Source organism: Alosa alosa, chromosome 6, assembly GCF_017589495.1.
Source record: "Alosa alosa isolate M-15738 ecotype Scorff River chromosome 6, AALO_Geno_1.1, whole genome shotgun sequence".
Taxonomy (NCBI): Eukaryota; Metazoa; Chordata; class Actinopteri; order Clupeiformes; family Clupeidae; genus Alosa; species Alosa alosa.
The window spans coordinates 9083732-9104076 of record NC_063194.1 but is presented as its reverse complement, the minus strand read 5'-3'; the positions used below and the strand labels follow the sequence as shown (position 1 = coordinate 9104076).

Genomic DNA, 20345 nt, shown 5'->3' with positions numbered 1-20345 from the left:
GCTCCTGAACACACACACACACACACACACACACACACACATGAAACAATATACACATTGTTAATGGCATTTCCATTTTACCACATACTTATGCACTCACACAAATTGACATTCCTTTTGTGTGTGTGTTATGTACTCGTACAAATTAAATGAAACACACACACACACACACACACACACACACATTCCTCTCCACTGCCAACTCTGTACCAAAACATCAATATTAACATTCAATGATCCATTCTTTCCACACAAAACCTTGAGGCATCAAAAACATTTTTGCTCAAACAAATCCCCTTTTCCTGTGCAAGGTTTATTGCCAAAAGCAAGAGCAGAGTTATCGTCAGAAACAAAACAGGCACAAGCACTCATTCACTTTCAGATCAGTCACACATTCATGCCTTTTATACACACACACACACACAAGCGCACACACACACACTCTCTCCCTCTCTCTTCCTGTCTGTGTCGGCCTCTCTCCATCGTCCGTTTGCACAATACACACTTTGATCACACACAATCATCTCATACAAAAGGCCATGAAAGTGTTCATGATAAAATCTCCTACCACTCTGGCCTTGGCGCACTTGTGACTGTGTTTGTGGTGAGCCTGAATGCTGAATGTGGATATGTGTATTAGGGGCTATAAAAGAACCTCATGCATGCTCATGCAGAGGCTCATATTTCTTTTTCAAGACTGTCATCAGAAGCAGGCAAAGCCCACAAACAGGAAGTGGAGAACTGTCTTTGTCTAGAGCTGTGATTGTGGAAGATAACGCTTGACTGCTGGGTCATTTTCTACAACTAACAAGTTTGCTATGCCAGAACTCGAATTGCCACTTGATGTTTAGATTTTCTATGTTTTTATCCTTAACTTACAAAATTAAACATGTTTCAAAACTAGTATTCTGGAATATAATATAAATATATATATATATATATATATATATATATATATATATATATATATATATATTCCAGAATACTAGTTTTGAAACATGTTTAATATATATATATATATATTTGCCTTTTTATTGTGATAGGACCGAGATTGACAGTAAGTGAGTGGGAGAGAGAGATGGGGTGGGATCGGGAAATGACCCCAGTCGGACTCAAAACCAGGTCCCCGTGGGCACTTGGACCCAAATGTGGTACGGCTGCAGTAGCCAGTTGCGCCACAGCGCCTGCCTGAAATCTAGCATTCCAACATGATATTTTCAGAGGTGAGACTGTGAGGAGGAGAGTTTGTCTCTGGTGGGTCATTTGTTATGTCCTGAGGGGGCACTGCCCTCAGAGCACGGGCCCTCGCTCACCTCGATGCTGCTGATGAGCTCCAGGTAGCGTAGATCCCTCACCCTGATAAAGGCCTGAGGAGGGAGACAGGAAATAGAACAGCGAGAGAGAGAGAGAGAGAGCGCTTCAAATTAAAAATCAAATCACACTGGTGTCATTGTTGCTGACACTTCTCCCTCTCACAAACACAGACACACACACACACACACCCCTACCTTCTTAGCGGTGTCAAAATCCAGACCTTCCAGGGCCTCGGTGGCCAGATCTCGCCAGTCACTGTCGGTCACGCCCAGGCAGGCGATCTGATAGGCCTCCTTAAACATGCGCCTCTCCAGGTACTGATACATGGGAGCCGACTGTTCAGAGAGAGAAGGGTCGAGGACAGGGAGCAAGGCAATCAGTCACTTCTGTCAACACAGCTGAGGGACTATATCATGTCTGTCAAGAACTCTGAGTAGAAGATGGAGTAGCATAGGAGATGCAAAGCAATAATGTGCAAACCGCACACACACACAAACCACACACACACAAACCACACACACACACAGAATCACACACACACACACACACACACACACACAGAATCACACACACACACAGAATCACACACACACACACACACACCTGGGGTACTTCCACCGCTGCCATAGAGTAGACGTGTAAGCAGAAGATCTTGGAGCCGTTGTAGCCCACCACAAAGCCCTGCAGCTTCTGCTGGTGCACAGGGAAGTTACTGGCCTTGATGTTCAGGTAGCCGTTCCCCGAGAAACACAGCATGTCCTCACACTGGGTGTTCCAGGCCACGCTGTTCGCATTGGGCTCCTGCACATGAGAAAGAACAGAGAGAGAGAGAGAGAAAGAGAGAGAGAGAGAGAGAGAGAGAGAGAGAGAGAGAGAGAGAGCGAGAGAGAGAGAGAAAGAAAAAGATCATGTGACAATGTGTGAACGAGTCAGACGCCTGCCATGTTCCATCAACTCCCATGGAGTGGAACATTCGCTAACTGCCCTGAATATGATCTGAATATGATGTGAAAAATCTAAAACAATTCCCAAACAAAGTTACAGGCAGCAGGCCTGCTGACAGCACACAGCATCACTAGTACAATGACCAGTTTGATAACATGAATATTTGACAACTTCCAGCTGCATGGGAACTCACTAGGGACTCTCCCTTCATAGATTATTCAGTTATTCATTCATTCATTAATGACGCAAGTCATGCATACAATAAGGAACGATTTCTCATCTTCAGAAACATATTTCTTAAAAATAAAGAAAAAGCATTTTTGCATTTTTAAACACAAGAGTTTTCCTGTTTACATGTAATGACCAGAGCAGCAGGAGACTGTCTTTTAGTTTTTCAATATGTTCTTACTGTACATTGAAGAGTTGCATCAGCACCCTTGAGAAACTAACAGTGCCCCTCTTATCTACAAGTTAAGAGTTAAAAAAAAACCTTGACTATAGCAACCAATCAACGTTTATAACCAGCAGCAGCGGCAGAGTGACCTGCCTCCTGTCCCCCTTGTGTGAGACCCTGACCTGGAAGAGCAGCTCTTTGGTGTGGATGTCGTAGACCAGGCAGGTGTTGTGCTCGTCCACCACGGCCAGCTTGCTGCGCGTGGCACTCATGTCCAGACAGCGCACCGATGTGCTCTGCTTCAGCAGCGTGATGGCGAACGGGTTGTCCACGAAGATCTTCAAGATCTGCACACGCAGCAACAAAAAAAAAAAAAGGCAGCTTTTCGTGAATACTGTGGAAGTAGGGCGAGCGCGTTTGCGGTAGAGACTTGATTGCTCTCTCCCGCGGTCACACACTCCGTGACTAATCTCATCTGGTCGTGTGTATCTGGTACAGTGTGTGTCTGTGTGAGATGTGCATTCCCAAGTGATGAACCAACAATGATATCATGAAATGAGTGAATGAATGAAATCATAAATATCACAGTGATAGATTTATGTTGGTGTGAAGTAGATTCATTCAAGATGTCGTGTGACTATAGGTGAGCTGTACTGTAAGCAGATGCTGGTCAATGATCCATAATGCTTAGAGAAAAGATGTGTTCACATCAATGGGATTTTTTTGACCAACAGAGAACTGGTTCTTCAACCGGTTCTGTTCAGAATTCTTTGAACCTTGGTGCTATCTATTGACCCAGCCTGCATTTCCACCAGTTTTGAAAAGAACCAAGAAAGCGTCATCAACAGAGTATTCCATGTATAACTGAAATGTAAAAATTACACGTCCACTCTGGTTCAGAGGGAAAAAAGGGTATTTTTTGGTACCAGCTCCAAATCAGCTTTTCCGGTTCAGAACTGACTCACATTTGGTTGAAATGTTCTCAACATCTGCAGCGTGAACCAGAACGGAACCGGTTCTCTGTTGGTGGCAAAGCTCTAAAAACGGTGTGGGACTCACCGAACCGTTCTTCAGGCCCACTAAAAGCCCCTCCCTCCCTGGCGGGCCGCCAATCACTTTGATGTAGCGAATGAGAGACTCCATCAGCCACTCCCTCTCTTTCACATTGGTGAAGGACAGACACTGAAGCCTCTTCTCCTACATCGACACCATGACAACACAAAATAAAAAAAAATAAAAAAACACACACCCATTAGCGCGCACACGTCACACTCTGGATTAGCACATACAGACCTGATTGGAGCTGACAGGGGGTGAGGCACAGTTCAGCAGTAATGTGAGGAAAGGTGATTTGTGGTCTGATGCTAGATCCTGCTCAGAATCATGTTTGTGCTATCGCAGAGCATTCAGCAGTCGCTGACCACAAAAACGCCTTCAGCGAAATCTCCTCTCCTCTCCTCCTCTAGCTAGCAATCATGACATTAGAACACACATACTGTACATGCACGTACACACACACACACACACACACACACACACACACACACACACACACACACACACACACACACACACACACACACACACACACACACACACACACACACAGCATGGTGCGAGCTGATGGGAGCCAGGCGGGACAGACCGTGGCTTGTGGAGGAAACACAAAACATCTGCCATTCAGGATAGAGATTTATAGAGAGCTCAGCACAGTGTTAAACATGATTTAAGGAAATCCACACTTACACAAAGGCACACCATCTAAAGCTGTCTATCAGAAAAACCACAGATGAGTGTGTCTGTGTCTCTGTCTGTGTGTGTGTGTGTGTGTGTGTGTGTGTGTGTGTGTGTGTGTGTGTGTGTGTGTGTGTGTGTGTGTGTATGTACATACAGTCTGACGTGGAAATCTAAACTATGGCTTGGTAAGCTTCCCATAACATTCTTTGGCATTAGCTGTGGTTTGAATGTATAGTCATATAGATTTCTTGGAGACACAGTGAGCCAAAGACGAATGATAAGCTGAAAGGCAGACTAAGCACACTAAGCACTGCCCACTCCTGTGCCCTGGCCGAGGGTGCTGTGCTGGGCAGGGCAGTGGGTCTGACCTGGCAGAGGATGAGGTGGCGGGAGCACACCACCAGCAGGTTGCACTCGAAGCGCCGGCTTATCTTCTCCTTGACGCGGTAGTGCATGTCCGATGAGTCGTCCGTGTAGCACTCGTAGATGAGGATCTTCTCCGGCAGCTGGATGGCTAGCCGGTTCCTGTAGATGGCGATCTTCTTCACCAACTCTCTGCATTTTATCCTCACTGGTAAAGAGGGAGAGGGAGAGAGAGAGAGAGAGAGAGAGAGAGGCAGGGAGAGGGAGAGAAAAATAGAGAGAGAGAGGAAGAGAGAGAGAAACAGAGAGAGGAGAGAGAGAGAAACAGAGAGAGAGAGAGAGAGAAAGAGAGTTAGATCTGATGTCCTCTGTCAGGCCAGAGCGTAGAGTGTGTGTGTGCAGTGGCCTGGCGGGTCAGTCTCTACCTTTCTGCTCAGTGATGAGGTGCTGGACGATGACGTCAGTCATGCTGTCTCTGTAGGCGTAGCGGTCCTTGTAGAGGCCGTGAACGGTGCTGAAGATCAGCTGGAAGAAGGCAATGGTGCCGTCCTGACAGCCTACCACCTGCACACGCAAAAAGGCAACACAACACCATCACCCATGACGACCGTCTGAGCTAAAACAGCAACAGGCACTCCCATGATAGATAGATAGATAGATAGATAGATAGATAGATAGATAGATACTTTATTGATCCCCGAGGGGAAATTCAGGGAAATTTGTGGTGTGATCACCACAATCCAAACTCTCCAAGTTAAAAATCTCCAAGTTAAAAATATAACAAAAATTTAAATTCATTATGTATAATTTCGATGTTGCAAGATAACACTCAGTCAACACGCTGTCCTCAACAGTCTGACTTTCAGACTCAAGAAGGGCGAGTCTCTCACATCGAGCATTTCTTATTTCACATCTTTATCTCCTCTCCTTTTGCCTTCACTTCACAGCTTGCCACCCCCCATATTCAGCACTGATTTTGCAACAGTGCAAAAACTCTCACCCCGACATGCTTCCCCTAAATTACCCATGAATCCCTGACATGATGTTTCTATATATAGGATTCAAGCATCTGGATCCTGGGCGCTTTCATGGATCAGACTGGAGGTGTAAATAACGTGACAACTGAGGTGTGAGACCACATTCAAAAGCCAACCTTATGGTCCTAACACACACAGACAGGCGCATGAGTGTGTGGCCTCAGTGAATAAATAATCAATCCCAATCTGGTTTTGTTAATCAGCCCCGAGTCACACCCGCAGGCAGGCAGACAGGCAGGCAGCCCACCCTGGGTCGGGTTGGTACTGGGTGTGTACGCACCACGTAGTTGGAGTCGGGTTTGACGCGGCAGGTCCACACCCAGGAGTTCTGCTCGCTGATGGGGCCCAGGCGCACGCCGTCTTTGGTGTAGAGTGAGGCCTGCTTGTCGGAGCCCCCCATCACAATGTACTCGCCCTTGGAGAAGTAGCTGACGCAGCAGGGGTCATAGTTCAGGAGCCGGTCCTTCCCTATCTGCGGGGCGAGAGAGAGAGAGAGAGAGAGAGAGAGAGAGTAGACAGGAGGGCGAGTTGAATTGAGCAAACTGTGGGAATAGCACGCAGGCGAGAGCCAGTCCAGGGCCCATTTTAGCAGGGAGGGGAGCAGAGGCCAGTAGAGGGCAGGACAGTCAGGAGCCGCGCTTCAGAACCGAGGCCAGCGGCAGTAAAGCAGAGAGATGGGCGAGGGGAGGACACGGGGCTCTGGGTCCTGTCTGAAGACAAGCCCTCCTCACATCAAAGCCGTAAAGCATCCATTTAGCTGTCCCTGGAGTGCCGGGCCAGAAGACAGAGAGGTGAAAAAATAAGAGAGGAGATCATTCCTCTAAATGGGTTCCATTGTGCAGACACTCGAGGTCTGTTTGCACAAGTCTTATGTTGGAGCTGGCCACTGCTGCATCTGTTTCTCCTCAGTGGAGCACAGCTATGGCTGACAGTACCCCCACCCCGAAATACAACCACTTCGGACAACAATCCCTTTTTTCCCCCTTTTTTCACAGACACTATTCATAGAGCGCTAATGAAAACCGTCTGGAGTGTGAGGAGAGGCAGAGGGGAGGGGAGAGGGTGCTGGGACACAGGGAGCACAGGGCCTAGGCTTTCCACAGAATCCTAATGAGCTGCATATTTACCCATGTAATTACTACATCTCCCATGAATCCCTGGGGGGGAGAGAGAGAGAGAGAGAGTTCGGCACAAGCTCCTCAGCAGCAGCAAGTCTAACCAGCAGGGATTTCTGAAATGTCTGACGTGGTTTCACAGCCCCTTGCTACCCCTAGCCCCTTCTCCCATTCTTTTCCTGTAACGATGTATTTGTGTTTTTATGCTGTTGCTATGACAACACCATGGGTCAACGATGATCAGGGTGAATGCAAGACAGAATTCTGAGCTCTGCATTCATCTGGAAGTTGAACCTGTAATCTCCATCTCATAAAGGAAGCCCATTAATCAACAGCTTAAGAGTGTCCATTTGATCATAATTAAGAGATTTAGCATCATTGGCAATGTCAGCACTGGGAAGAGCACTTAATTCAAATACATCTGTGCCGTATGAGCAGTCATGAAAATGTGGATGTAGCCAGCACTGACCTGCTTGCCACTGAGCTGATAGAATGAGAGTCTCTGGCCCCAGTCAGCCACTGCCAAAATATCATTGTGTTCATCCCTGTGGCAATTACATACAGACATTTCTTAGGCACTTTGCAATATATTCAATGAGCATGTCTGAAACATTATTAAACACATACACAAAACACACCCATTACAACATTCATAGCCTGCATAGTTCATTTGGTCTATGATAACATCAAGATCGCTTCCAGGGAATGAGATAAGCTACTAAGCAGATGAATGAATTAATACATGATCCAGTATAGCCAAATCTGCCTGAGGCCAATGTATTGTTTGCTGGACTATATACGAGGCTTGGCAATCTAATTCATATAAAACATGATGAAACGTCCCCCACCATTCAGGCAAATAAGGCAAGTTAGTAATTTTCAAGTTGAGGTAAATGATCAATATTTTTGGACCCATTCTGACCCCAATATGCTCGGGGGACAAATTCTGGTACATGACAACAACGCATTTGGAGAAAGACACAACTCATATCCCATATACAGACAAAGAGGGAACCAAAGATTGTCAACCAATCAGGAAAAGGATCTTGCTGTCAATCATGCACCCTGGTCAAACCAGAATAAATGTGGATGTTTGGGGGCAAACACAGAAGTGTATCTGTTTGGTTTTTGAATTTCAAAACAGCTAACTTCAACAAAAATCGCAGACACCAACATTACTGTAGCTTTGATCTGGTATATCGTGCCTGTGGGCAATGCAAGAGGTGCAAAAGAAGTAAGTGAGAACTGTTATTTTTTGTGTCATCAGTGATACCATAAGATTCAGTGGATTCTTGCCTGATCCATTCCTACCTGATAATTTGTTAAAACAGTATCTTCTAAAGTCTTACTATTGGGGTAAACTGCATCATAATATAACTATTTATATGTAAGGAAATGTCCTGTCATGAAGTTCATAAAAATCTCATGATCAAATGATTCTCAATTCTAAATAACCAACTTTATAACCCAATAACCAAACCCGTAAATGTTAATTTCAAATGAAACTGTGGAAAAGTAGCTGTTTCAGTGCTGTGGAGCTCACGGTGTGTCTCTACTGTACCTGAGTGGCCCACAGCTGTCCACCTCTTGCAGCAGCAGCTCCTCGTCTGTCTCCTGCCCTGCTCTCTCTGCCTGGCCCTCCTCTGCCACACTGCCTGTCTCCCTGCCGCTCTCTGGCCTGTCCAGCAGGAGGCCCAGAGCCTCCAGCTCCTCGTCCGACAGGCAGCTGCCCTCCTCTACAGTCTCCTGGTCCGCCTCGTCCCAGTTGGTGAAGGCCGTCCACATCTGCCAGTCACTGCCAGGGGACCCAGCTAACAACTACTCTCTGCACTAATCCTGGCTCCATATCAACATCACTCAATCATCACTTTCACTTCATGTACTTCACGCCACTTACCAACACCTGTAGCTTAGATCTTAAAGTGGGAGGCACTTGTATCATGGCTGCGGCTCAGGGCTCTATCTGTGATGAAACAGCTCCCCCTGCTGGCCATTAGCACACCCTGGCCTAGCTATCACCAGTGAGTGGCTGTGTTGTTTTTGGCATTTCCTGCAGTCTGCCCCCGCCATTCCCATGAGCTGAACTTACTATCCCCTCTCCTTGACTCTCCCCCTCATACACTAGGGACCTGCCACTGTCATGGTGAGACTATTTCAGATGTACAATAACATGACCACTCAGTCTACAGTTTGTGTGTGTGTGTGTGTGTTTACACTAAATGAGTGATAAAACGGGATGGGGTTACGGTGACCACGGCACAGAGGAGTGGCTGTGTGTTTGACTGTAGAACAGGGGTGGGCAAACTTTTTGGCTCAAGGGCCACATTGGGTTTTTAAAATTGGCCGGCGGGCCGCACAACAAACCCCCCCCCACACACACATTTTTTATAGCATATAATTTAGTATGAAAAGTATTTATTTTAATTTTAAAATATTACTTGCTTAAAAATACTGCTAATTTTATGCTGTTGAACAAATGTATAAATTGTGCAGTCGCTTTAAGACAGTCGCTTTAATTCACGTTTATTTCTCAAGGATCTTCTGCCTGCTCCGCTATGGCTAGTGCTGTACCTACGGCTGGGTCCTCTCACAGTTTTTAAATGGTCAGTAGTGGGAACTACTGTTGCCTTCATGATTTCCTTTTAACAGTTTCTTATAAGGAGATATCAATGATCGACAATGACAAGCCAGCTGGAACCTGCGGCTCTCTCTCCCTCTCGTGAGTGCAGACGCGTTCCCAATTAAATGGATCGCATAATGTTCACGTTAAATCTGCTGCAAAGGAGATAACTAAGAGTTAACTTAGTTTAACATAATGTTCTCTCTATTTAACATGATGTTTTGACATTGACATTGTAAACGTTCTCTAAGGAGAGTGAAAAGCAGTTTGCAGTAAAGCTAACCAACGCCGTCTATCGCAGGAAAAAATAGCGAGCAGCCTGATAACCAAATGAATTGCTCGGCGGGCCGGATGACAGTGCTTGGCGGGCCGCAGTTTGCCCACCCCTGCTGTAGAAGAATGTGGTGTCCTACTTTGAGGGGTTCCAGGCTATGGACCAGATAGGAGAGGAGGATCCGCCCGGCCGCTCGATCTTCACCTTCTCCTCTCCGTTCTTGTTGCGGATGCTCACAACGCCATTCATCATGCCCAAAGCCAGGTACTGCCCATCATTCGTCCAGCTGTATTATGCGCACACACACACACACACACACACACACACACACACACACACACACACACACACACACACACACACACACACGTCTGTCATCAAGCAATCTGTCATCAAAATATTTGTCTCTGTCAAAGTAAATATCTTTGCAAAGAATATGTTGAATGTAAATATTACTGGTTATAATGAGATATATAGAAATATATATATATACAAAACTGTAATAAAAGAGAATTTAACACTGCAGTCCCTGATTTTACTCTAGACCAAAGGAGATGGATGGATACTGGTATGTAAATCTGATTCATACAATTCACTATGTATTTATAAAGCTTCGACGCTACACCCTGTTCTTGAAGATGTGAGTTCAGCATTTTGTTTTCAACTCAAATGAACAACTCAAATTAACTGTGACAAAAAAAAATTCAACCAAGACTGGCTTTCCTCCTTAAAAGCTTACAAAAAAGGCCTGTTACATTGAACTGCAAGGTTGTTTCCCAGGGTGATGTTCTTATACAACATGACAACTCACCCACAGCATGTGATTTTGCTGCTGACTTTATGTTTGTTTACCGACTTTTGCTCTGGAGACCACAGACCTGCAGGAAACAGAACAACTTCACAAAGAATTCAGGAGGGGAAAAAACACATTCCCAGATCCTGTTTTATAAATTGTGCTCCTCCTATTGTATATCATACTACAAGCAAAGATTACATTGGCAAAGGTATACAAAGTTTGCAAACATCAGATTTACACGTTATCACAAATCAAACTTTTCATAATGGGTAGGGGTAGCGTAGTGGTTAAGGCTAGCTTGCAGTAGCCAGAAAAGTTGTGGGTTCAATTCCCGACTTCCACCGTTGTGCCCTTGAGACACATGTACCATAAGTCGCTTTGGATAAAGAGCATCTGCTAAATAAATACTGTAAATGTCAATGTAAATAATGGAAATGCAATAGAAATAAATAATTACATTATCATTAAAACTAGACACCATAAAAACTTTTTCAGTATCAAGGATGATTTCTGGATGTTACTTGGCTGTCAGGTGGTTAACCTCCTTTTTAGAAGAGAGGCTTTGTGAGTACACTGGCTGCTCCGCTTACCAAAATCGCCTGAGGAACAGGAGGCCAACTGATGAGTAACAGGGTTGTACGAAACACACTGAATAGAGTCATTGTGTCTGAGAGATACAAAGTAAAACAAAGAAAAAGGCAAAAGCAAAATCATTCAAAAATGTTGACACCTGTCATTATTCTTCAAACTATGTTCTAAAATACACACTTGGGCCTGTCATTCATTTTTATTTGCTTTAAAAGCCACTAAAAGTACCAGTGACAAATTAAGTATTTTAAACAAAAACTTAACCAAACTTAACCAAAGAAAAATCCCTAAAGGCTACAGACCACTATGAAAACAACCAATTTTCAAAATCTACATGCCAGATTAAAGGAGAATTAAAATACGTGCAAGATGGCAGGTACACTTCACTGATCAGGTGTAGCAGCCTTACGTATATTTAAGAATTCCCTCAAGTTTTGATGTCCAGATGATGATGCTCTTGTCAGCAGAACCTGACGCAAAACGCTTTCCTAAATAAAATAAAAAAGTCATCAGAATAAGCAGAGTTAGAAGAGGGGAAGGAAAGAGACTGATCTATGAAATTGTACTGCCATAAGCTATCTTTACTTGCAGTGATGTAGGCCTACTAACCATCTTTAGCATAGGCCACACAGTAGACAGTGTCCTTGTGTCCTTTTAAAGGCTGTATCAAGGTCCCATCAGATGTGTCATACACCTGAAACACAACACAAGTGTTGCTAAGAATGTGCTGAAGTAAATAAAGGATATAAGTATGGCTATCCATTTCTCAGTCATGTCATTATCAATTTTGAATAATGAGCATCACTAACCAGCACCCTGTTTCCTGCAGCTACAATGAGTTGAGAGCCATCCGGTTTGAAGGCTATATCATAAATACTGCAGTAGGGAGAAATGTGTAGTTACAGCACAACAATCAAGTCTCATGTGCCCATTTTCTAAATGCAATTTGTTGCAATACAGCAATACAAGACAGTAACATCTAACGTTGATGTTAACTTAACAAAATGTATTAAGTTGCATAACATAATATAACATAAGCTTCGTTCCATTGTTTTGTTTTATTTTGTTCAACACTGTAGACTGTTCTCTAGCCAACATTATCAAAATGTAAGCTACCAGTAATTTGGCAGCTACTGACAACGTTAGCAAACATTGGTCACCATTTGTAACGTCATCTACACAAAATGACATATCTAATCTAATTCTAGTAAGATCGTATAATAAATACAGGTATAGAGACAGATTTGGCAAGAACCAAATGTATGTGCATGTCAAAACATCTGGTTGGTTTCCCATCCCATTTATATGCTATCCTGCTAAGTTATCTTTTCAATGGGCAAATCCTCTAATAGTTTACATAGTAACCGCCGTTGCTATCCACCTTTCACGTTAGCTAACTGTGGTTAATGTTAGCCACAAGACGTAAAAGAAATACAGTTGTTCATACCATTGCTCAACCTTGTCACGGTCGTGCACTTTATCGATCCACGTTGGAACGGCTCTCATGGTCTTAATTCAAATAACTTTGTTAGAAAAAAGCTCGCCAGTACAGATAATCTGTAGCCCTTCTTTCTTACTGATGCAAAAAGTATCTATGCTAACTAGCTAGCCAAGTGGCTTGTTTACATGACAGTCTGCGAAGCGAGCATGCGCACCTACAGTAGTAGTAGTAGCCCATGCGCAAGAAGTAGAGCGGAAATCCGTCTGCATTTGTTTTTGATGTTCCTTAGTATTTTCCTTTCAGTACACTTTGGCGATATCTTAAGTCACAAATGATTTCTATGATGACCGTGCTGACCAAGTCATGAACTCACACGAGAAGTAGCAAGTGATGTGATGATGGCTAAAGCCGAAGTTAAAATCGCTGACACCAGTCTACCTCTGGGTTGGACCCGAGAAGTAAGACAGCGCAAAGAGGGGAAAACTGCTGGGAAAACAGATGTCTACATCATTAGGTACGGATAACGTATGGATATATAGTCTTGGTGCTACAGTGTGTTCAGTGTACAAGTGAGAGTCCTATGTCTTTATTTTCATGTCTTTATTTTAATCTTGCCTGTTATATTAGGCTACCTCACATGTGGAGTAGGGCGTCTGCACTAGTAGGCTACAATGCAGTCAGTGAATGTATTAATAATATACTTTTTTGGACAGGTGATTTGGACATTATTACGTAAAATCAACCTTGACTTTGTAGTCCACAGGGAAAGCGCTTTAGGTCCAGGACATCTCTGCAAGAGTACCTGCTCTCACAGCAGGGCAGTACACTTGGGCTTCTGCCACTGAGTGACTTAAGTTTTGCAGTATCTGTGACTAATGGGAAACCAGCACCATCAGGGAGACCAAGGGAGAACCAAACCAGAAAACGGCGAAGTCGTGAACTGGTCAGTGATGCCTCACGGTATTTCTCTTCTGAACTGAATGGTTCAGCAGCACCACAGACCCCAGAGGCCAAAGCAGAGGAGAAATGCACAGAAGTGGTGGAGAGGAGGCTGAACATGAACGGAAGGGATACATGTCATGATAATGACAACTCAGAAAAGACTGATGTTGTTGAGACATCAGCACCTAGCCTAAATGTGCAGTCTCCGTCTGAGAGTGAAGGAGAGGATGTAGTTGCAGAGGAGCAAGAGGAGAGGACAAGAGAAGATTGGACTGTTGAATCTCATAAGGAAAGCGAGCAGAGTATCAGCAAGGGGCAAACAGATGAGCCCACTGAAGGGGAGGAGAGGCTTCAAGTCCCGTCGCAGATCGCTGGGGAATCCAAATGCCACTCCCCCATCAGAAGCAGCAGTGAGCTTCACAAACCAATAATTTAAAAATGAAAACATCAAATTGACTGGAGTTATCCCATGATGCTGTTTTCTGTCACTCACTCACTGGTCAGTGAAATCCTGTGTGTTTCTCTGTTGTTCCTGTTTAGAAACCAGCCTGGCTGGGGGCAAACGCACGCGTAGTCCTTACTTCAGTGGGAAGTCGCTGAGAGCCTGTGAGAAATCTTACATCTTTGTAAATACTTTCCTGTACACAATATACTGGATAGTGTGTGTGATAAATAATCCAAGCTGTAGCATCCTCACATGAAACATGAATATAAAATGTGTATGTATAAATTAATCAAGATAATGAAATATGAAAAGACGTGCTATTTCTGTTTCGTTTAGGCTTGAGTCCTCCCAAGCGGAAGGCATTCAAGAAATGGACCCCTCCTCGTTCACCGTTCAACCTGGTACAAGAAACCCTCTTTCATGACCCGTGGAAACTCCTGGTGGCAACTATTTTCCTCAATAAGACCAGTGGTAAATATAATAATTACATATAACAGATGCAGTTTAATTTTAGAATCTTTTTTTTCCCCCAAGTATGTTTTTTGGGGCTTTTGCCTTTATATTGATAGGACAGTAGAGAGACAGGACGCATTGAGAGAGAGAGATGGGGTGGGATCAGGACTTGACCGCAGGCTGGAATCAAATCTGAACCTGAACCGCTTGCACCACAGCTTCCTGGAATGTTTTTTTTTTGTTTTTTATTAAATGTAATTACATGTTTAAATGTCGTATGGTGTTCTCTGAAGTTCTCATTTACTGAAAGTGTTGACTGCTAACATACATTTTCCATGCACCTCCCTTGCGATCTGTATTATTACCATGAGTATTTTACAAGTATAGGTTGTACTGTCTGTGCAGGTAAAATGGCATTGCCTGTGCTGTGGCAGTTTTTCGACGGCTTCCCAACTGCAGAGGTGACCAGGAAAAGTGACTGGAGACCTCTGGCCGATCTTCTGCAACCACTGGGCCTCAACACACTTAGAGCCAAAACCCTGATCCGGTTCTCTGGTGAGGTTGTTGTGCACACATTAGAACCACGTAGGGCTGCACAATATAGGAATATCTAATGGTGATTTTTCTGACAGATATTGAGATTGTGATTTGATTTGCCATATATATGAAAGTCAAGCTTCAGTTCAATATTACAAATTTCTCTTTAAGTTGGGCCACTTCTGATTGGTGAGCATGCCTAGTGCCTGAGAAGTACAGCAGTCCTGTTAGATGAGCTTCACGGTCTGCCAAACATTGAGGATGACCTGAATATAAGAATCATATGATGGCGACAAGATTAACCATTGGGGCAGAGTTGCAAGCCGCACAAATAATTTGTTCAAATGGCATGTTTGATTAAAAATCGATTAATTGTCACACATATTGTCTTGATTAGATGTGCTAAACACGAGAGCAATCAGTTGTCTTTTCACAGCTCCACATATTTTAGTGGAAGACAGAACATCACAACTTTCCAGCAACAACATTCCTCCCTAGGGCAAACTTTAACCATCCAAACCTGAAAACCAAACATCTTGAGTTGATCTGCTGTGCAAGTGAAATGTGTGTTTCCCTCAGGAAATATGTGTTCTTAGATGCTCAAATGCACTTTACTTTTGCACTTAGACTATTGGTGGCCATGTTGTAAGTGTTAGCAGCTTCATCCATTTGTGTTTATGTGTTTTAATTTGTCTGCTCATCAGATGAGTTCCTTTCCAAGCAGTGGAGGTATCCCATTGAGCTCCATGGAATTGGCAAATACGGAAATGACTCTTACCGCATCTTTTGTGTGGAGGAGTGGAAACAGGTGAGAGACGCAAATCTTAACACATGCATTACCCACTAGACTAGATCTATAAAAGAGGAAACACATACAGACTGCCCAGCCACATTGTTGCAGGTGACGCCTGATGACCACAAGCTGAACGACTATCACGCGTGGCTATGGGAAAATCATCAGGCCTTGGGAATCTGAAAAAATGGAAAAGGACTCCCTGGTGTATGCTGGTCTACATACACTCATTGCTATATGTGTTCTTCCAGTTCCATGCATTTTAGAGACAAAAAGCTTTAAACTAAAATTGTAACAATAAAATGACATATGTAAGTGGTGTAGTTTGAATGTTGTGTTGTTTCCTAAATTTGTGATATTTAGAATGTCTTTACTCTAAACAGTCGTATTTAACTGTGGACTGTTAGTTGTAATAGGGTAAGGATAATTGAGAAGAAATAATTTTGCTTTCTGCAGAAGTTGTTCTTGCATGCAAGAAAAATACACTCAACATCCCCCCACTCTTTTAGTAGTTAGGTTAATCATTTATATGCCACACGCAGTTAGGCAGGTTACAAAATTATGACAATGGATGCCATTGAGTGGCAAAGGGGGGGTTGTATGTGTGCTATGGTTAATATAAAAACACAACATAGACATGAAACAATAATGCACTATTTAGTAGCATTTTTATTCAACATAATTGAGTTACAAGCAGGTTGTATAATTATAATTGTGAATAGACAGTACATGTTTGTGTATGCATGGGCTGAGTTTATTTTCATTTTGCAAGAACAAATTTTACTCTGAAGAAAAACCTATGAATTCCACACCACATACACATATTTGAGTGTGCACAATTTGAAGATGAAGTCCACTTACTTTTGTAAAGATGTTGTAGAAATCAAAACAGAATTTGTTTCAGCAGCAAGTGTAAGGACAGAACTGCCTTGTTAAAAATGTTTGTAACCAGATATGCATGAATCATTTTTAAGAGGGTCTGGAGGGGTAACTGCCTTTACACAAACACAATGCCAGGTGTAGGTCAATAAATGAAATCATAGGATTTTATAAATGTCAAAAATCCTTTACAACCCCAACTGGAATGTATTTTGTTTAATATACATGAGCCACGATTGAGATTGTGCTAAAATGTTCAAATATTTGCCAGGCTATTATGAGGTATCAGATATTGATAAAAAAGAGTTTTGAATTATGACTCGGAACGATGTTTATTCATGCAGACACAATATGTACAAGATAGCACATGTTCCAGTATATAAATTATTGAAGTTCTAATTATGTCAATTCTAATCATTTTGTCCATTTTAAACATTGATATTGACAGCATTTGGGAGTATTTACACAGAACAAAGACGGTACCATGTCTGAGGTCACTGGAAACATCCTCTTTCCTCTATCTTTTTGAGCTCATGCCTTTCCCATAATGCACTCTAATTTATCAAACCTCTCTCAAAAAACTTTCGCTCCATACGTACACAGAGTTCAACCACTGAACACCTTTGCTGGTGTCCTGAAATACAAAAATAAGAGTCTCCTGAACACAGAGTAATACTTTATGTAAAACGGCAAGGCGCACTAACATGGTTCAATATGAGGGAAAACCCACCCCCCACCAAACACCACCCCAACCAGAGCCCTCCAAACCAGTCCTCAAGTGAACCACATCAGTGTGTGAAGAAGTGACATTAGCCAGAACTCCAGTGAGAAACTCAAAGGAAATCCAGAGTGTTTGGACCCACTCTGTCTCTCAGAATAGTCTCTCCTATGATTCTAATGTGAGGGGAGAGGGAGCTTGGGTCGGGCAAGCATACAGTATTCACACGGCAACACTTCAACTACACTTCTCGTCACGGTGAGAAGGACCAAACACAAATATCATTGACAGAAAGCGTGGCGCTTTCAACAAGGCAGGAGAGTGCATATGAAAACTTCTCGTATCAATATGTGATGATGTGTGATCACTGGGATGGACCGATCTCTTTGTGGGAGACGACGCATCATCATGGGCAAATCCAAGCAGGCTGGCCAACTATGATGACATCATGATGATTATGAGGTGTCAGCAGAATGAGAATGCGTTTAAGGCCAGGAGGCGTTTTGGTATTTTAGAGCCGTGTGTGTGTGTGTGTGTATATATATATATATATATATATATGAGTGTGTACGTGTGTGAGCGAGTGAAGAACACCTGTGATTGATAATTTTTTCTATGTGCATCACACATACACAGTTGTGTTTTCACAGCCACACATGCATGCACACACACACACACACACACACACACACACATGTCCACAGGAAAGTTTTCACATGGACCCCATAAGAGTCTTGGGAAAATGCCATCAGTTGTTGAGTCTAAGACTGGCAAAAGAAAATAGATACTTACAGTGTATTATCCTCTTGGGGGATTGCATATACCCCCCACATATCTAAACTAAGCAGGAAAACAGCCTATCATGCAGGATGTCACTATTTCAGTCCTGTCAAATCCAAGTATCAGTCTTTTCTTGACATCCACGTACCCTGGGTATAGTGATATTGCTAATATATGTTTCATGAGATACTCTTTGCCAGTGTTTGTATATATATATGGAATTAGTCTCTAAAAATGCAGTTTGTGGAAATGTGAAAGTTTGTGCAAACATTTGTGTGTTTTTAATCTGGACATAACAGCCAGAAAAAAGGTGCTAATATGAATGAGGAAAATGGCACACTTCCAAAAGCACAGCATGTGCTCGGCACTAGCATCATTGCTTAATTGGTTGTGTGACTTCCTGGGAAGATTGCCGATGAGTTGCCGACGGTCTCTATTAGGTTGTCGTGTATAAGATCTCAATTAGGTGATGTGAGGGCATTAGATTACAGCTACAGATCACGTGTGACCACCGCACCATGTGAGCATCTATAGCTACTAGTGTTGGCTACTCCGCGCCATACTCCTCCACACATCACATCAGACTTCAGCGCACTTCCCCAAGCCCTCTTCTCCCCATCATCAATGAACACCGACAGTTCCATATCAACACCAAAACCCAGAGACCATTCCTGTCTCTTCACGTTGACTTGGTATGTCATTTAAAATGCTTGCCCTTGAATCCGCCTTGTAGCCTATCTCTTCCTAAAACGTTCGTTCTAAAATCCTAGCCCCTAATCTTGCTGCTATCTAACCATACTGTCAACCCTGTGCTTGACCCTGATAATCAGTTGTGGGAAAATGTGGGAAAAGTGAAGAGGCAGGCGTTATTTTGTGTTTCACTTCACAAAACATTCAAGTGTAAAAACAAACAAGCATGCTAAAGGACTAGCTGCACAAAAAACTGTGTGCTCAAGGGCTATATCTCTACAGAGTATGAGCTGGTGGCGGGGGGAAGGTGGGGTAGGGGGGTTATGATTATTAAAGTCTTGTGAGGATTTATGGTGGAGCGGCAGGAGATGAGAGCTATTCAATGAAAGCAGCTTCTCAGAGAATATTTATAAACCAACCCAGCCTCCGATCAGGCCTGCATCCCCCCCTCTGAGAAACTCACACTGACACCCTGAGCACAGGCTCTGTGTAGTAAGCTCTGCACTCCAGCCGGTCTCCCCCCTCTCTCTGATTGCCATCCAAACTGCAGGCCTCCATCACTGTACTCGGCCAGCGTTGCCCTCTCCTCCCCCCTCACCCGGTGCTCTCCTCCTGCTCCTCGCGGATGCGCTGCTCCCAGGCCGCCCGGTGCAGCTCCCGCTGGGTGTGCGGAGGAGGGAAGATCCGGCGGGGCAGGGGCACAGGCTGGACACCGCTGCCACTGCCGACGCTCGCCGACTCATCGTCGCTCAACACCCCGGCGCCTCCCACCACGCGCATGCAGGGCTTCGGGGGCGGCGTGGGGGCTCCGGATCGCCGCAGGAAGGCGGCAGCCCCTCCTCCTCCTCCTCCTCCTCCTCCGACGGCGGCGGTGTGCGGCAGTTCCGGACACAGGGGGCGCGTGGTGCAGGACGGGTCCTGCAGGCCGTCTGACTCGGTGCCAGCATGCCCGTGCGGGTAGTGCGGGTGTGGGTGGTCCTGGGCCGAGCCGAAGTGGACGTGCAGGTAGGCGGCAGGCTGGGCGGGATCCTCTGGGCTCCAGTAGTGGGTGGCCGGGAGGTGGGGTGCCGGGTCCAGCTGCTCGGGTCGGCTCGGGGGGTCGGAGTGGCTGAAGATGCTCTCGCTCAGGGAGGAGACGCCACTGCTGGCACTGCCCGACAGGGTGGAGTTACTGCCCCCCAGAACTGACAGCGGACTGGGTGGAGAGCCGGGAATGGGGTGCAGAGGAGACTAAGAGACGACAGAGAGAGAGTGAGAGAGAGAGAGAGAGAGAGAGAGAGTTGAGGTCCTCTGTCTTTCTGTAGGTTTATGTGAATACAAGACTTGCATGAGAACACCCTTATCTTACCTTTCTAATAGAGCGCATCGGTAGAGCTGGGGGAATATCGTTCATATGTTGTTGAAACGCATCAAAGTGCATCAGGAAGTGACCTGAAAAAGATGAAGCAATGTAATCAAAATTTTCTTGTGTATGCCAATATAAC

At 44.3% G+C, this 20345-nt stretch overlaps 3 protein-coding genes across 4 annotated transcripts in view; 1 reads left to right on the top strand and 2 right to left on the bottom strand.

Moving 5' to 3' along the window:
- LOC125295822 (intraflagellar transport protein 122 homolog) overlaps positions 1–12792 on the bottom strand; it is a 30600-nt gene extending 17808 nt beyond the window's left edge. Inside the window, 18 exon segments of the mRNA XM_048245342.1 lie at positions 1–4; positions 1314–1367; positions 1509–1649; positions 1918–2115; positions 2836–3000; positions 3713–3850; positions 4759–4961; positions 5179–5317; positions 6071–6262; positions 7375–7450; positions 8467–8700; positions 9939–10085; positions 10611–10677; positions 11186–11262; positions 11593–11671; positions 11793–11877; positions 11993–12059; positions 12631–12792. The exon segment at positions 1–4 is cut by the window's left edge and continues 158 nt beyond it. Coding sequence (XP_048101299.1) covers positions 1–4; positions 1314–1367; positions 1509–1649; positions 1918–2115; positions 2836–3000; positions 3713–3850; positions 4759–4961; positions 5179–5317; positions 6071–6262; positions 7375–7450; positions 8467–8700; positions 9939–10085; positions 10611–10677; positions 11186–11262; positions 11593–11671; positions 11793–11877; positions 11993–12059; positions 12631–12689 — 2125 coding nt within the window. The 5' untranslated portion in view covers positions 12690–12792.
- Positions 12793–12873: 81 nt separating this feature from the next.
- Positions 12874–16109, top strand: mbd4 (methyl-CpG binding domain protein 4). Its single transcript, XM_048245343.1, has 7 exons — positions 12874–13138; positions 13381–13976; positions 14107–14172; positions 14348–14482; positions 14870–15019; positions 15706–15809; positions 15903–16109. The coding sequence occupies exons 1-7, from the start codon at positions 13020–13022 to the stop codon at positions 15975–15977; spliced, it is 1245 nt and encodes a 414-aa protein (XP_048101300.1). The 5' UTR covers positions 12874–13019; the 3' UTR covers positions 15978–16109.
- A 334-nt stretch (positions 16110–16443) lies between these two features.
- LOC125295821 (dedicator of cytokinesis protein 3-like) overlaps positions 16444–20345 on the bottom strand; it is a 41275-nt gene continuing 37373 nt past the window's right edge. For both annotated transcript variants that reach the window (XM_048245340.1, XM_048245341.1), the window contains exons 53-54: positions 20210–20292; positions 16444–20091 (exon numbers count right to left, since the gene is read on the bottom strand). In XM_048245340.1, the coding sequence (XP_048101297.1) occupies positions 19456–20091; positions 20210–20292 (719 nt within the window). In that variant the 3' untranslated portion in view covers positions 16444–19455. The remainder of the gene's footprint in view (positions 20092–20209; positions 20293–20345) is intronic.

Coding starts and splice junctions, on each gene's coding strand:
- mbd4 (XM_048245343.1), top strand. CDS start 13,020: ATGATGGCTAAAGCCGAAGTTAAAATCGCTGACACCAGTCTACCTCTG. Junction 13,139..13,380: donor ACAGATGTCTACATCATTAG/GTACGGATAACG, acceptor TTGACTTTGTAG/TCCACAGGGAAAGCGCTTTA. Junction 15,810..15,902: donor GTGTGGAGGAGTGGAAACAG/GTGAGAGACGCA, acceptor ACATTGTTGCAG/GTGACGCCTGATGACCACAA.